Source organism: Crocodylus siamensis, chromosome 9, assembly GCF_052110815.1.
Source record: "Crocodylus siamensis isolate JL-2025a chromosome 9, ASM5211081v1, whole genome shotgun sequence".
Taxonomy (NCBI): Eukaryota; Metazoa; Chordata; order Crocodylia; family Crocodylidae; genus Crocodylus; species Crocodylus siamensis.
In genome coordinates this window covers 44,204,332-44,221,550 of record NC_143403.1, presented here as the reverse complement: position 1 = coordinate 44,221,550, position 17,219 = coordinate 44,204,332, and the positions used below count along the sequence as shown (strand labels likewise).

Below are 17,219 nucleotides of genomic sequence, written 5' to 3'. Positions count from 1 at the left end.
ATATGTTTAGATGCTGTGCTGAATTGAGTCCTTCATATTTTTCTATTAGCTCTTCTGTATTTCTAGTGATAATTTAGAGGGAAGACATTCCCTCTATCTATCCATATGGTTTTGATGGCATAAGTCAGAGAAGGGCTAACCAGGATCCATCAGCACTAGGCAATGCTATTAGTCAAAAGGTAACTGTATTCTCAAGAGCAATTTCAAGTATTTCTTTCCTCATTGGAATTGAACCTCTTGCCTTTACACAACTCCCAGCCCAGATATGAAGGTCTGACTGTTCTAGCCTGCCAGGTCAATCCCTTCTAGTACTAAAACACTTCCAACACTGAAACGGTTTAGATAATCTTACACTCAAGGCAATGTAAAGATAGTCAATGACTGTACCTTCAGCAAGGTTTGTAAGTAAGTTTCATACCAGTGACTTCCTACATATATTTTCACAATCTGATGTAAGGAGTAGATAGTTACTTCTGCTCTCCAATCTGTATCTAATAGATAAGGTGTAATAGGAAAAGGTCACAATGAAAGACATTTTCAACACTTTTAAAAATTTGGATAAGCCAACTGTGAGTGAATGATAGTATTTCAGAATAGTATAATATGATACATTAATATAGAAAATTCTGTGCAGCACATGCAGAGCTCATTTCTGTCATTCTGTTCCTAGTACTTAAATACAAATGTTGTCAGGAAATATTCACGTGCGCCACATCATGGATCCATGCTGCAACCAAAACTCCTCTCTAGTAGTAATTGTTTTAAGAGTTTTGGTGTGCGTGTCTAATCATCAGTTTTGTTTTCTTTAAGCTTAGCCGCTCTGGTATATTTATATGATCTGATGTAGGCAGAATTCCATATGCCGTTGAACCTTCTCTGACAGAAGTATGCAGTGTCCAAGTTCTGGAAATGGTGGGAAAATGTGAGGTATGCTTTGGAGGTTAAGAAGAGGCTTGACTGTAGATTTATTTTTGTGGAACTCCTAGAATGCAAGGGAAGCAAAGCTGTTGCTTCGCTCCTGGGCGGGGACCTCCCTTACTGTCCAGCCCAGGGCTTGGACCAAGGTGGCAAAGGGCCCCAAGACCTGCTGCACCAAGGCCCCTACCCCACTGGAGCTTCACAACAGGTATGAACCTCTTGCAACCCCATCAGAGCCTGCTGAGTTGCCAGCTCTCGCAGGGAACACAGATGACACTGTAGATACCACCCCCACTCTCCCCAAGACCAAATGCAAAGTGTTTGTTGTCGGAGACTCCATCCTGAGGGCGACTGAAGGGGTAATCTGCCTCCCCAACCCCTTAGCCCAGGAAGTTTGCTGCTTCCTGGGAGCCAGAATCCGAGACATTACGGAGAAGATCCCTAAACTCCTCCAGCCCACTGACCACTATCCCATGCGCCTCGTCCAAGTGAACACCAATGACATGGCTCGGCGCGCTCCTAGCTGGTCATGAGGTGCTACAGAGATTTGGGTGTGGGGCTTAAGGGTCTGGGGGCACAGGTGCAGTTTTCTTTGATCCTCCCAGTCTTGGGCTATGGGCTGAGGAGGGAGAGGAGGATCCAGGTAGTTAACCAAAGACTGTGGCGCTGGTGTCATTGGGAAGGCTTTGGCTTTCATGACCACAGTCCGCTCTTTGGTGAGAGAGGCAGCGAGCTGCTGGAAAGGGATGGCTTCCACCTCTCTCCGTTGGGGAGGAGGCTTTTCTCAGCCAGACTGACTGACTTGCTCCACCGGGCTTTAAACTAAGCCTGCTGGGGGATGCGGAGACTACTGCCACTGCTGGCCTGCTGAGCAACCCTTGTAAAGCCAGCAGACCAAGGCATTTAAGGGAACCCATCCCTGCCCCAGCCCTGGAATAAAATGTAGGCAGGGCAAGGGCCTCCAAGGGCACACTTGCATGCCTATACACAAATGCCAGGAGCTTGGGGAATAAACAGGAGGAACTTGTTCTCCTGCTAAATGCAAATAACAATGATGTCATTGAGATAATGGAGACCTGGTGGGACTCCACCCATGACTGGACCACAGGTATAGATGGCTATATCCCATACAGGAGGGATCGAGTGGACAAAAGGGGCAGGGGTGTAACTCTGTATGTCAAGGAAAGCTATGCGTCCTTGCAAGCCAACATTGGCACCCATGGTGGATGACTTGAGACCCTCTGGGTTAAAATTCATGGGGAACGCGGCACAGGGGATACTATGGTGGAAGTCTACTACAGACCCCTTACCCAGGATCAAGACCTTGACCAGGAGTTCACCAGGGAATTGGCTGAGGCCACATACTTCCGGTGTATGGTTGTCATGGGAAACTTTAACTACCCAGACATCTTGCGGGCGAAGTGCTCAGCAAGTGCTCAGCCAAATCCATGTGGTCGCAAAGCTTTCTATCATGCGTGGAGGACCTCTATCTGATGCAGGAATTCTACAGGCTGACAAGAGATAAAGTGCTGCTTGATCTCGTACTGGCAACCAGTGACAACTTAATCAGTGACCAAACAATCGAAGGGAAGCTGGGTGACAGTGACCATGACCTTCACCATCTGCCGTAAAGCTGGCAAGTCAATCAGTAATACAGAAGTCCTCGACTTCAGGAAAGCTGACTAAGGAAGCTTGTCAGAGAGGCCCTAAAAGGCCACAATCCAAAGGAGAGGGGAGTTCAGGACAAGTGGTTGTTCCTAAAGGGAGCAATCCTGGATGCACAAGCAAAGTCCATCCCATCTGGGAGGAAAGGCAGCAAAAGGGCACAGCAGCCCTCTTGGCTCTCCAGGGAACTGGTGGACCTCCTGCGTCTTAAAAGGAAGTCCTACAAAGGATGGAGGACTGGAACCACCACCAAGGAGGAATACTGTGCTGTGGTCCAGACCTGCAGAGAGTAAACCAGGAAAGCCAAGGCTGCGATGGAACTCCAGCTAGCTACAAATATCAAATACAATAAAAAGTCCTTTTTTACATATGTGGGGAGCCAGAGGAAAAGCAAGGCCAACACTGGACCCCTGCTAAACCAGATGGGGCAACTAACAACTGATGCCCAGAAAAAAGCAAACTTGCTAAATAGGTACTTTGTGTCAGTTTTTCACCAGTCCCATGGGACGGCCCTGCCCACTATGGGTCAGGGAGGCCCAGGTGAGGGAGATTCCTTGCCCTCCATTGAAGCTGACCTCATGAAGGAACACCTTGACAGGCTGGATACCTTCAAGTCAGCCAGCCCTGCCGGGTTACATCCAAGGGTACTCAGGGAGCTGGCAAACATCATAGCTCAGCACCTGACATGGATCTTTGAGGGCTCTTGGTGCTCTGGTGAAGTGCCCCAGGATTGGAAGAGGGCCAATGTGGTACCTATCTTCAAAAATTATCCTGGCACACATCCAGGAGGGCCTTGCGGGGGAATGCATGCTCAGGGGCAACCAACATGGGTTCATTAGTGGCAGGTCTTGTCAGACCAACCTGGTGGCCTTTTACGATCAGGTCACCAAATCATTAGATGCAGGGGTTGCTGTGGATGTAGTCTTTCTGGACTTCCGGAAGGCTTTCGACACTGTCTCTCACCCTGTCCTCATCAAAAAGCTGGGAGACTGTGGTGTCAATGCCCACACGGTCAAATGGGTCGCCAACTGGTTAGAGGGCCGCACCCAGAGGGTGGTAGTGGATGGGTTCTTCTCGACCTGGAAGGACGTGGGCAGTGGGGTTCCGCAGGGCTCGGTCCTCGGGCCCGCACTGTTCAACATCTTCATCAGTGACTTGGATGAGGGGGTAGAAAGCACCCTGTTCAAGTTTGCTGATGACACTAAGATGTGGGGGGATGTGGGTGCACTAGAAGGGTGCAATAGGCTACAAGCTGACCTTGACAGGTTGCAACGGTGGGCGGATGAGAATAGGATGGGGTTTAACACTGATAAGTGCAAGGTGTTGCACATGGGGAGGAAGAACCGGCACCACACTTACAGGTTGGGGAACTCCCCTCTTGCCAGCACGGAGACGGAAAAGGATCTTGGAGTCGTCATTGACTCCACGATGAACATGGGCCAGCAGTGTGGGGAGGCAGTCAAGAAGGCCAACCGTACCCTGTCAGGCATCCACAGATGCATCTCGAGCAGGTCCAGGGAGGTGATCCTCCCCCTCTATGCGGCACTGGTCAGACTGCAGCTGGAGTACTGCGTCCAGTTCTGGGCGCCACACTTTAAGAGGGACGTGGACGATATGGAAAGAGTCCAGAGGAGGGCCACTCGTATGATCAGGGGTCAGCAGGGCAAGCCTTATGAGGAGAGGCTACGGGACCTGAACCTGTTTAGCCTCCATAAGAGAAGGTTAAGGGGGGACCTTGTGGCCTGCTACAAACTGGTCGGGGGGATCAGCAGGTATTGGGGGAGTCCCTGTTCCCCCGTGCGCTGCCAGGAGTGACCAGGAATAACGGTCACAAGCTGGTGGAGGGTAGGTTTAGATTAGATATTAGGAGGCGCTACTTCACAGTCAGGGTGGCTAGGGCCTGGAACCGGCTTCCAGGGGAAGTGGTGCAAGCTCCTAGCCTAGGGATTTTTAAAAGGAAGTTAGATGAGCACCTTGCCGGGGTCATCTGACCCCGGTGCTCTTTCCTGCCAAGGCAGGGGGTCGGACTAGATGATCTTCCTAGGTCCCTTCCGACTCTAGCTACTATGAAACTATGAAACTAAGAAAGGGAGGAAAGTAGATCCGGCAAACTACAGGCCCATCAGCCTGACCTCTATCCTGGGGAAGGTCTTGGAAAAGATTATCAAAGAGGTCATCCTTAACAGACTAGCTGAAGGCAATATCCTGAGGGATAGCCAGCATGGGTTTGTTATGGGTAGGTCTCGCTCGACCAATCTCATTTCCTTTTAGGTCCAGGTGACTTATCACCTGGACAAGGGGGAAGAGATTGATGTCATATATCTTGACTTTTAAAAAGCCTTTGATCTGGTATCCCATGATCACCTCTTGGCTAAACTGGCTAGCTGCGGCCTCGACCTCACCACAATCCGCTGGCTGGGGAATTGGCTGCATGGTAGGAGCCAGAGGGTGGTGGTTGACAGGAGCCAATCATCTTGGTGCGTGGTCACCAGTAGGGTCCCTCAAGGCTCTGTCCTTGGGCCTATACTATTTAACATCTTCATCAATGATGTGGACATTGGTGTCAGAAGCGGACTGGACAAGTTTGCCGATGACACCAAACTCTGGGGTAAAGCATCCACACCTGAGAACAGGAGGGTCATCCAGGCAGATCTTGACAGGGTCATGAAACGGGTGGACGAGAACCTGATGGTGTTCAACACCGAAAAATGCAAGGTTCTCCACCTTAGGAGGAAAAACATGCAGCATGCTTATAGGCTTGGCAGTGCTACACTGGTTAGCGCTACAGATGAAAGGGACTTAGGAGTCATGATTGACCACAAGATGAACATAAGCCTTCAGTGTGATGCTGCAGCTAGTAAAGTGAGCAAAACGCTGGCTTGCATCTATAGATGCTTCTCAAGAAAATCCCAGGACATAATTCTCCCATTGTACTCGGCCTTGGTGAGACTGCAGCTGGAATACCATGTCCAGTTTTGGGCTCCACAATTCAAAAAGGATGTGGAGAAGCTTGAGAGAGTGCAGAGGAGAGCCACGTGCATGATCAGAGGTCAGGAAAACAGACCTTATGATGAGAGGCTGAGCCATGGGACACTTCAGCCTGGAAAAGTGCAGGCTCAGGAGTGATCTGGTGGCCACCTATAAGTTTATCAGGGGTACTCATCAGGAGCTGGGGGAACGTCTGTTCACCAGAATGCCCCAAGGGATGACAAGATCAAACTGTCACAAACTCCACCGCGACCAATTCAAGCTGGACTTAAGAAAGAACTTCTTCACTGTCCGAGCCCCCAAGATTTGGAATAGACTGCTGCCGGAGGTGGTTCAAGCACCCACTTTGAACGCCTTCAAGACACATTTGGATGCTTATCTTGCTGGGACCCTATGATCCCTGCTGACTTCCTGCCCCTGGGGCAGGGGGCTGGACTCAATGATCCTCTGGGGTCCGTTTCAGCCCAAATGTTTATGAAATCTATGAAATCATCAGTCAGCTTCCTCCCTTTTACCACTTCCTTTAGAAAAATTTGTACCACTGTAGGGGCTAGTTTACAATTCTTTATTTAGTTGGAAAAGCTTAGACTGAAATCCCCAATAGAGATAGTCCTAGTGACCATATACAAATACTGCATAGTTCTATAATATGGCTTCTGGGAAGTTTAACTAGCTAGGAATGAAACTGAAACTATTAAATGATAATTTTAAAAAGTTACTCAAACCTCTTCATACTGAGGTCCATAAGGAAGCATATGTCAATACTGAAGAGATACCGGAGTCATATTCTTCTAGAAATTATATTTGTACGGATGTGAACAATAATATGAAAAGATTCTACAGTTCTTGAAACTGAATGCATTTGCATAGTGCCTAGCCTATTGCAATAGAGCCAGATCCATGACTGGAGCCCAGCATGCTGTCTTACAGTAGAATTTTTTCCAGTTAATTTCTTTAACAGTCTATGCATCATAACGTACAATGTTCATGTCAATATTCAATAGAAATGACAGAATTCAGAATTCATTCATTTTAATTTCAACAAAAAAAACAGTAAGAATCATTACTTTCCATGTTCATAAATTTTCGGGGGGGGGGGAATTACTTTTGAACATGAGTCATTTAGTGTGCTGTCAACAACATACAAACTTTTCCAGAATATATACTCTAGCAAGAAAATCCATCAACACTTTCTGGAAAGTAAGACTTTTTTGAATATCTGAATGGAAATGTGTGGTATGAAAGGTTTTAATTCAAGGAATTTTCTTGAATTGAAGTAAATGGTTGTGTGTATGTGATTATTCATAATGCATACTGTAGTGCAGAACTGTTATACATCTCTTCTAAATCTTTTTTGTCTTGTGTACTAAATTATACAGTCTCTGAGAAGCGCTTGGCACTGACTGCTTCAGACATAGTTTTATGAGAATAACTACTTTGTTCATTAAGTAGAGCTATGATTAATTTCATTTCTAACTACATACAGACTACTGATTTGTGATTTCTGATCAGGCAATTCACATGCCCTATTTTAAAATAATAAAATCTCTCATTGAGAAAAACTGACTTACTGTATTCCATGATCTCTGAAGGGGTCTTTTGTTTCAAATAATTTTTTAAAGCATCTTTCATTGGTTCATAAGTGATGTCACTTTGGTCCAAGAAAGCACAGAGTTCCTGGATTTCAGACATGCTTTCAATAAGTGGGAGTCGACAAATTCCTAACCAGTTTCTATATATCCAAAGATAAGAGAGAATTAGTTACCGTGTCATTGACTATTGTTCCCATTCCCACTCACTTTTTCACAATAGTAAACCCATTATTAAGAACACTCATCAAAATGCTTTCCCACTACTAGTTCTTAATTGTAGCTTTTGGTGAGAGTTTTGTACTGAAAACATTGAACAATTCTCTTACTGTAATTTTGATGAATAAAGCTAATGCACTGGACCTTTCAAATGAGATCCCCCATATAGTTATGGCTACAGGATTAGAGCTTAATAAAATAAGCATCACCCAAAATATTTAAACAAAAGGTGTATATAATGTTCCTTTAACATTCAAAAGAGTGTTGGTGAAATTTCAATCTTGAATTTTCACTATTTGTGTTCATTAACACAGTGATAGTGAAGAGCCTGCATCACTTTCTGCAATAATATGTTTAATAGCCTCAGTATAGTAGAATATAATTATACAAGTTGGAATTTCCTATCCTCTTTTGCAATGCTTAATAGCTTCAGTGTAGTAGAATTCTATGTATATAAAAGCCTTAGCCTGTCTGTCCATAATGCTTAATTCACACTCTAATTGGCTGTCTCGGCAGCCAATATGAGTACTCCAAGACTATTGCAGACAGCTGGCAGCGGTGTGGAGGAGTGCCACCAAGATGGCGGAGACAGAGGGGACTGGGGGGGGCTACCCCTCCCCACCCTGCTCCGTGGAGGAGGCGGCAGTGGAGAATGGGGTCAGAGCAGCAGTGGGGTGGCAGAACGGGATTGGCCCCACCAGTGTGGGGGTGGGGAGAGCGGGCCTGGCCCTGGCCATGGAGCAGCAGGGTGAAAGTGGTCCCAGCCCCAAAATGTTGGGATGGGGGGGCGGGGGGTGGGAAGCAGGGCCGGCCCTGCCCCCGTCCTGGTCCCAGCCCTGGTCCCAGCCTGGCCCCCAAGCAGCAGGGGTGGGGGGATAGATGTGGGCCTCTGTGCCCACTCACCCCCCAGCATCTGTGGAGGAGGCAGTGGTGACAATGTGAGGGTGGGGGGCAGTGGCGATGTATACAGGTTGCACAGGGGTGCACATGCATCCCGAGAGTGCCGCTGCACCCCCTGACCAGCCGTACTCGCTGCTTAGGCGATGGGTGGGGAGGGCAGGCAGGAGTGCTGGTGTCCCCCTGCAAGCACTGGCTGGGGAGTGGGGCGCCGCTGTGCTCCCGGAAGTGGCCCCACAGCCACTTCTAGAAGCAGCTGCAGCAATCAGCTCATAGGCAGAAGGCAGGCCGGTGTTTGCACAGGGCATTAAAGCTTGCCCCTGTCAGAGTGGGGAGCGAAGGCATAGGGCCAAATGCTAGGCTCCATCCCCACTGCTTGCCCCCGTCACTTTTTACAGGCAATTTGCTAGTATAATTATACAAGTTGGAGTTTCCTATCTTCTTTTGCAACAACTAGAGGTGCAAAGTACACAACTTAAAGAATTATTGTCCTTAGTATCCTACACTTAGATTTTTAATTTTGAAATATATCTGAATGCAAATAGTAGAAAATTAAGTTAAATGCCATTTTTGATGCAAGGTATCCAGGTTGTAGCCATTTTGGTCTAGAGCAGGGGTAGGCAACGTTTTTTGGCCGGAGTGCCAAAAAACACCACAGTGCTTACCTCGGAAGGTGCTGGAGAGCTGGCATGGCAGAAAAACAAAATGACGGCAAGGGATACATGGCAGGATGCCCTACTTGTGCCCCTTGTCCCCCACCCAAAGCCCCTGCCCCCAGCCCTACTGCCTCTTGCCCCCCACCCAAAGCCCTTGCCCCCCTGCCCTGTGCCCCTCACCCCTAATTCTCCTTGCCCCCACCCAAAGCCCCTGCCCTCCAGCCCTGCCTCCCTATGCCCCCCACCCAATGCCCCTGCCCCCCAGCCCGGACTCTGTGGCTGTCAGCAGCTACCCTGGCTCTGGGTAGCTGCTGGAGCCTGGGCTGGTCTCAGCTGCCTGCTGGGAGCAGCCTGGGCTCCTGGCTGGCAGTAGCTCCCCAGAGCTGGGGTTGGCTGCAGCAGGGAGGCTCCAAACAGCTGTGCTGGGCTCTGGGCTCCGGCATCAGCTCCACACCAGCGTGTGCAGGCGTGCCTCAGAGCGGGTGGTGAGGGAAGGGCCTGAGGCAGAGCAGCCCCGGTCTCTCCCCTGCTCCCGGCACAGAGGTGATGGCAGGCTTCCAGAGCCTGGCACAGCTGTTTGTAACCAGCCTGGACTCTGGGCAGTGTCAACAAGCAAGCAGGGGGCAGGCTGCAAACAGCTGCGCCGGGCTCCACAGCTCTGGCATCAGCTCAATGCTGGCGGTGACTGGACAGGCACCTTGAGGCAGACAGCAGGGCAGTGCAGCCCACCCCAAGGTGCCCATGTAGTCACTGCCAGCACGGAGATGATGCCAGAGCTATGGAGCCCGGCGCAGTTGTTTACAGCCTGCCCGCTGCTTGCTGTAGCTGTCCAGAGCCTGGGCTGGCTACAAACAGCTGCGCTGGGCTCTGGAACCCTGCCATCACCTCTGTGCCAGGAGCAAGGGAGAGACCGAGGCTGCACTGCCTCAGGCCCCTCCCTCACTGCCCGCTCTGATGCATGGATGTACATGCCCATACAGAGCTGATGCTGGAACCCAGAGCCTTGCACAGCAGTTTGGAGCCTCCCGGCTAAAGCCGGCCCCAGCTCTGGGGAGCTGCTGCCAGCCAGGCTGCTCCCAGCAGGCAGCTGGGATGCTGCAAGCCCTGCTGGTAGCAGCCCAGGCTCTGTCCTTGGCAGCTGGTAGCTACCCAGAGCTGGGGCTGGCCGTGGCATGCCAAGCAAAATGGTCTCGCGTGCCATGCTTCACATGTGTGCCAGGGGGTTGCTGACCCCTAGTCTAGAGGAAAAAGTAATCAGGATTTGTAGTAGAGATGATATATTTTATTATCTCTATTATTATTATTATTATTATTACTACTACCTGGATACCAGAAACATGGAAGATATCGAATTTGGGCCGATTTTTAGAAATGACATCTTCATATTTTCCCAAGCAGGAAGTAACTGTGACCACCTGAAACCAGAGACACTGCTCCTGCTTTTGTTTCAAGGTAACTTGTGTCATCACAGAACCTCACAAATGGTGAGAGACTCCTTACCAGCTATGAACATACTGCACAGAGGAATTTTCCATCTACTGACTCTTCTGTGAAATCCTATGAAATATAAACTTTCATTTCTACTCAGGAGAACTTTTACAATCTTTTCTCCAATGCCTGATGAAAGGTGTTTGTGCCCAAAAGCTTGCAGTTAAAGACATTTTTTGCAAAAATCTTGTTGGTCTAATAAAAGATATCAGCTCTGCTACTAGTCCAGATCAATTTTTGATGCAACAAGTTTATAGGCTTACTCTTATTATACTCTGTTTTATTGAATAAAATTCATGCAATATGAAATAATTTTATGCCCCATGTTGGTCAACTGAAAGAATTCATATTTATGGTAATAATCATCATCTCTTCATTTTGAAACTTCTTATGCTGGTTCCCAATCCTGGAGATCAGTCAGAAGTAATATTTTAGGAACACAAACTAAGATAAAATTTCGAAGGATTACTCTTTTCAAACTGACAATCCAGTCTGGCTGAGAAACACACCAATAAAAAGTAATCCACTGCATGTATTCAACGTGTCTTTTATAAAAAGACACACCTGACATGCTGAAAGAGGACTCCATTCCCAGAGATGTACAGTCTGTTTCTGTCCAAAGTACTTTCTATATGGAGCTGTCCAAGTGCTGAATCAGGGTATTTTACTAAGAGATCAAGTGCCATGACATACAAAGGGGGTCTTGCTGTTTTCTGAACTTCTAGTATCTTGTTTACTATGCCTTTCACGGGATCTTCAATATTAGATATCAAGATAGAATCACCACCTATGTGAAAAGGAAATGCAGACATGCATCAAGACAGAACAAGCAAAATATATTTACTAGCATACCACTCAAACCTTTTCCCCAAATTTCAGTGCACCTCCACCCCAAATCAGGGTCCTACATAACCTTCTCATATACATATTGGAGAAATATGGGCTGGATAAAACTACTGTAAGGTGAATAGACAACAGACTCAATAGCCACAAGCAAAGGGTAATTATTAACAGGTCCATGTCAGAATGGCAGGAGGTTTTGAGTGGAATCCCACTAGGGTCTGTCCTGGGCACAGTGCTGTTCAACATGCTTATTAATGATATGGATGCTGACATAGAATACTTCTTGAGCAAGTCTGCAGATGACACAAAACTGAGAAGGACTGTGAACATGTTGGAGGATGGGAACACAATTCGGAAGGATCTCAACAGATTGGAAAGCTGGGCTAAAGCTAACAAGATGAAGTTCAATGCTGACAAATGGAAGGTTTTACACTTTGGGAAGAATAGTCAAAAATACAAATACAAAATACATGACAGCTGGCTGGATGGCAGAACTAAGAAGGATCTGAGAGTCTTGGTAGATCACAGACTCAATATGAGGTTGCAGTGTGATGTAGCTGCACAAAAGGCAAATGCAGTTTTGGGATGAATCAACAGAAACATTAGGTGCAAGACATGGAAGGTGATAGTGCCTCACTAAACACTTGTTAGGCCCCACTTAGAGTAGTGTGTGTAATTTTGGGCTCCACATTTTAAAAAAGAATGGAAAAGAGGATTCAGAGGGGGAACAACAAAGAAGATAAAGGCTTGGAAAGTAAATCATAGGAGGCTGAAGGAGCTAGGCATGTTCAGCTTGCAGAAATCTCAAGTAAGAGGGGACATGATAGCAGTCTTCAAATACCTAAAGGGGTGCCATAAGGAGAGATAATGTTTTTTCTCTTTTGTTGCAGAGAGGAGGATATGGAGCAATGGCTTGAAGTTGCAGCAAAGTAGGTTTAGATTGGATATCCAGGAAATTTCACTGTTAGAATAGTGAGGCATTGGAATAGACTGCCTAGGGGAAATGTTGAACTCTCCATCACTGGAGGTGTTCAAGAAGAGTTTGGACAGCTGCTGTCTGGAGATGATCTAAGCATATGCCTATGTCCTACCACGTGTATTTCCCACACTTTTGGGCTTTGCTGGTTGCTGCATGGGACCAGGAGGGAATTCCCCTCACACATGTGCTTCTGCTACATGTGCCATGGTTTTTTTTTTCTTTAAGCCTTCCTCAGAGGTGTTAGGCATTGGTTGCAGCCAAGACTGGGGATTTTGACTAGGGTATGCCAATGGTTCTGCTGGGACTTAAAGCCAGAGGGTCTTGCCCCTCTGCCCAATGTCAGACCAACTTCCATATTTAGAGTCAGGAAGGAATTTTACCCCATGGTCAGATTCGTATGGACTGTAGGGACGTTTGCCTTCTTCAGTAGCAGGAGGTGTGATCATCTACCTGGGATCTTTTAAGTGTATATTAACTTTTTACACAAGCAGGATGTTGGCTGTCATGGTCTCCTAGCTTTACCTGTGGCAGGTTAGGGTGTTGTCTTGTGTTGTAACAGGGTTGACTGTGTAGTTCTACTAAAGGGTTAGGGCTAGGGTTAGAGAACCTGTTCCTCTATGATTCTCATTCCGTGATGATCACACATAACACTCATTCTATGATAATCACACATAACAATTAAAACATACCAGTTGTGGCCATTTTGAGAAGTTACCCTTTTGAAAGGGCTCCATGTGTTCATATATCCATACCCCTCATCCATCTTCTCCTACTTTACAGCCTTCCAGACTGTTTTTAGCTCTTTTCATAATCATAGATCCACGCATATAGACCAGTCTTGAGCAGCAGCTAGGGTTTCAGCTCTTGGGTTTAGCATGAGAGGGAGGGTTTGTGATCTGAAAACTGGGCTCTGCCCTTACTCTGTGGAGCCATAACCCTGGAAAAATCTTTTTTTTCTTTATTCTACCTTCCCAAAAACAAGGTGAGTCTTGTTTGGGGGCATGTGGTATATAAGAAAAACAAAAATTTATAGTGAAGTTTCCACTTGTCTCGGCATTCATATAAATCATTGAGTGATCCCCTGGGTTCAAAATATTAATTTTGAATACATGTTAAAAGCACTACAGATACTTTGGTATAACTGCAGTGTAAGAACTGGAAAGGATCTCCCCAACCACCAAGTCCTGTCCTTGGGATTTATAGGAACCATTTGTCTAAGAATGTCCACAAGACAATCCAGCTGAGATAATCATGCACCATAACCACACAGCCAATTACCACAATAGTAATTGTAGTAGTAGTAAGAATAAACCACTACAGTCCACCAAAAGGAGAGAGCCAAGGGTACCACAAGTGCCTACATCACTGCAGCAAAAGGGATTTTTTAAGGTAAAATATGCTCAAGTAATCCTAGAACGTTAGGAAATGGAGTTCATGCCTTGCTACAGAAGAAGGAAAAAAACCTCCGACAAGCCTTATTAATCTGTCCTAAGTGCATGGCTTTACACTTTTTTTGGATTTTAAACTTCATTGCAGAACAACAAGGAAGTTTTTTTGGCCTCCCTGCCTGCCATCTGACACCTCCAGGGAAGGAATTCCACCTGATCAACACATCAAAGAGCTACTCAACACAGCTCACAAAGACACTCATGGACCCAGAGGGACAGACTTCCATCTTCAGCTCCCTTTGTGCAAAAATTAACTTTTTTCCCTACCTAGGGACTTTTTACCATCTTGTACCATCTACACTTTTCCCAGAGCCTGACAAAGGGACTTTGATCCTGAAAGCCTGCAGATAAGGACAATTTTCTTGCCATTTTCCAGTTGGTCTAATAAAAGGCATCATTTTGGAACCAAGAGTTCTAGTTTTTTGTATAGCTTTGCACTTAATGTTTAAATACTTTAAATGTAATGTTTTTATTACACCATTCAACAATGTTATCGAAACCTTCCTGCAATATGACCTTTCTCTATATTGGTAACACCTTTCGTCTTCATGTCTTCCACAAATTCCATAGCGGCAAGGGTTTCTTAGGGTGATATTTCATATTGGACCAACTGCATACATGGGATAGAGTTAGACAAGCTTTTGAATGCAAGACAGTCTTCTTCAGGTCACAAGTTTCATAAGTACACATCTAATTCTTTCACTAAGATTGTTACTGAAAATCTATATTGCATACTCAAAATACCTCTACCCAGAACACTAAAATAATCATGGGGCATCCTCCTAAACAAACAAAAACTTGGAAACAACAAAGCTGGATATTATATATATGTATATATACTGAAGTCAAATCTGCAAACAAAGGAACAGTATTTTTTCTAGAACAGGCACCCCCAAAGCAAGACTTGTTTCATTAAGTCCTGCCAGAAGGAAAAGCAAATGAGAAAGTAGTATCCAAATTCTGGCTAAATATTCAGATTAAAATGGTATGTCTCTTACATATGTCTTTAAAATGTATTTACATGGTTTGTTTCATCCTGTTATTAGTGACTCAGCAAACTGTCTGGTACCTAATCATTACTCTGTTCACTTTCAAAATTATAAGTAGCTCTTTGCAAAAATGTTATTCCATAAAATTATTGACATTTTAAATGCAAAATTAAACTGCTTGGCTACAAGCTAGTAGCTAAATCCTGCACAAATACATTCATATGTTTAAACATATGTGTTATGAATGAACCCATGTAAACTAGGGCTGTGTGAAATTTTGCCCTTTGTTTTATTTCTACACTGTTTCAACTCATGTTGAGCTCAAAACAGTGAAATTCAATTGAAACAAAGGTCTTTGAAACAGCCTCAAAATAAAACAAGACAAGTCAAAATATTTTGAAACTTTTGAGATGTTTTAAGTTTTGAAGCAGTCAGCAGCCAGATGGCAGGAGACAGGAGAGAACCAGGCTGTACTCCCAGCAGCTCCGCAGCCCCATGTGGCTCAGCCTGGCAGGGAGCACAGCCCTGGCTCTCCCCGCTTCCCATGATAAGGCTGCAGGAAGCTGATCGCAGCACAGGGGAAGAGAACTGAGCCCACGCTCAGTTCCCCTCCCCAGCACTGCGATCAAGCTGAGCTGGGTTCCCCTCCCTGGCACTACAATCAGGCTGGGGAAGGCAACTCAGCCCAGCTGGGCTGACTTCCTCTCCCCAGCACTACAATTGGGCTGGGAAAAAGAATTCAGTCCAGTTGAGCTGAGTTCCCTTCCCCAGTGCTATGATCAGGCTGGGGAGGGGAAATCAGCTCAGCTGGGCTGAGTTCCTTTCCCCAGCCTGATCATAGCTCGGGGGATGGGGGAACTAAGCCCCTTTCCCCAGCCTGATGGTAGTGCTTTGCCCCAGAGTTTGGTGTCATCGGCGAACTTGGCCAATCCACTTCTAACTCCAATGTCCACATCAGTAATGAAGATGTTGAACAATATGGGTCCAAGGACAGAGCCTTGGGGGACCCCACTGGTTACAGGACACCATGATGATTGACTTCCATCAATTACTACCCTCTGGGTCTGACCACGGAGCCAATTTCCCAGCCAGCGGATCATGGTGGACCCAAGGCCACAATTGGCCAGTTTCGTCAAGAGGTGATCATGGGATACCAGATCAAAGGCTTTTTTGAAGTCAAGATATATGACATCAATCTCTTCTCCCTTGTCCAGATGATAGGTCACCTGGTCATAAAAGGAAATGAGATTGGTCAAGCAAGACCTACCCACAACAAACCCATGCTGGCTATCCCTCAGGATGTTGGCGTCAACCAGTCCATTAAGGATGGCCTCTTTAATAGACTTTTCTAAGGCCTTCCCTGGAATAGAAGTCAGGCTGATGGGCCTATAGTTAGCCAGATCCACTTTCCTCCCTTTCTTGAAGATCGGCACCACACTGGCCTTCTTCCAGTCTTCGGGCACTACACCAGAGCACCAGGAGTTTTCAAAGATCCATGCCAGAGGCTGGGCTATGATGCTCGCCAGCTCCTTCAGTACCCTGGGGTGTAAATTGTCAGGGCCAGCTGACTTGAAGGTATCGAGCCTCTCAAGGTGTTCCTTCATGAGGTCAACATTAATGGAAGGCAGGGGATCTCCCTCACCCAGACCTCCATGTCCCGTGGTGGGCATGGGGGTCCCATGGGACTGATGAAAGACCGACGCAAAGTACCCATTTAATAGGTTGGCTTTTTCCTGGGCGTCAGTTGTCAGTGGTCCCATCTGGTTCAGCAGGGGTCCAATGTTGCCCTTGCTTTTCCTCCGGCTCCCCACATATCTGTAAAAGGACTTTTTGTTGTCCTTGATGCTTGAAGCTAGTTGGAGTTCAGTTGCAGCCTTGGCTTTCCTGGTTTGCTCCCTGAAGAACCGGACCAGTGCAGAATATTCCTCCTTGGAGGTGAATCCCATCCTCCATCCTTTGTAGGCCTTTCTTTTTAGCCTCAGGAGGTCTGCTAGATCCCTGGAAGGCCAGGGCTATGCCCTCTTACTGTCTTTCCTCTGAGATGGAATAGAATTAGCTTGTGCATTGAGGATTGCTCCCTTGAGGAGCAACCACTCTCCCTGGGGTCATGGTCCCTTAGGACCTGACTGACAAGCCTCCTGAGCTTGTCAAAGTCGGCTTTAATGAAGTCAAGGACTTCCGTGTTGCTGACTTGGCAGCTTTATTGCAGATGGTGAAGGTGATCAGCTCGTGATTGCTGTCACCCAGCTTCCCATTGATCATTAGGTCGCCGATTAGGTCATCCCCAGTAGCCAGTACCAGGTTGAGCAGCTCTTTACCTCTCATTGGCCCATAGACTTCTTGAGTCAGGTAGATGTCATCCACACGTGAGAGGAAGCTTTGTGACTGCTTGGATTTTGCTGAGTGATCCTCCCACAAGATGTCCGGGTAATTGAAGTCATCCATAACAACCATGGTCCTGGAGCGTGCAGCCTCAGCCAGTTCCCGGGCGAACTCCTGGTCAAGTTCTTGACTTTGGGTGGGAGGTCTGTAGTAGACTA

The 17,219-nt window shown here is 46.8% G+C and overlaps 1 protein-coding gene across 1 annotated transcript in view; it reads right to left on the bottom strand.

The window, feature by feature from the left end:
* Positions 1–17,219, bottom strand: part of KCTD19 (potassium channel tetramerization domain containing 19) — a 92,048-nt gene that overhangs the window by 28,128 nt on the left and 46,701 nt on the right. The window contains exons 7-9 of the mRNA XM_090063950.1: positions 10,985–11,207; positions 7,143–7,303; positions 388–491 (exon numbers count right to left, since the gene is read on the bottom strand). Of these exons, the coding sequence (XP_089920076.1) occupies positions 388–491; positions 7,143–7,303; positions 10,985–11,207 (488 nt within the window). The remainder of the gene's footprint in view (positions 1–387; positions 492–7,142; positions 7,304–10,984; positions 11,208–17,219) is intronic.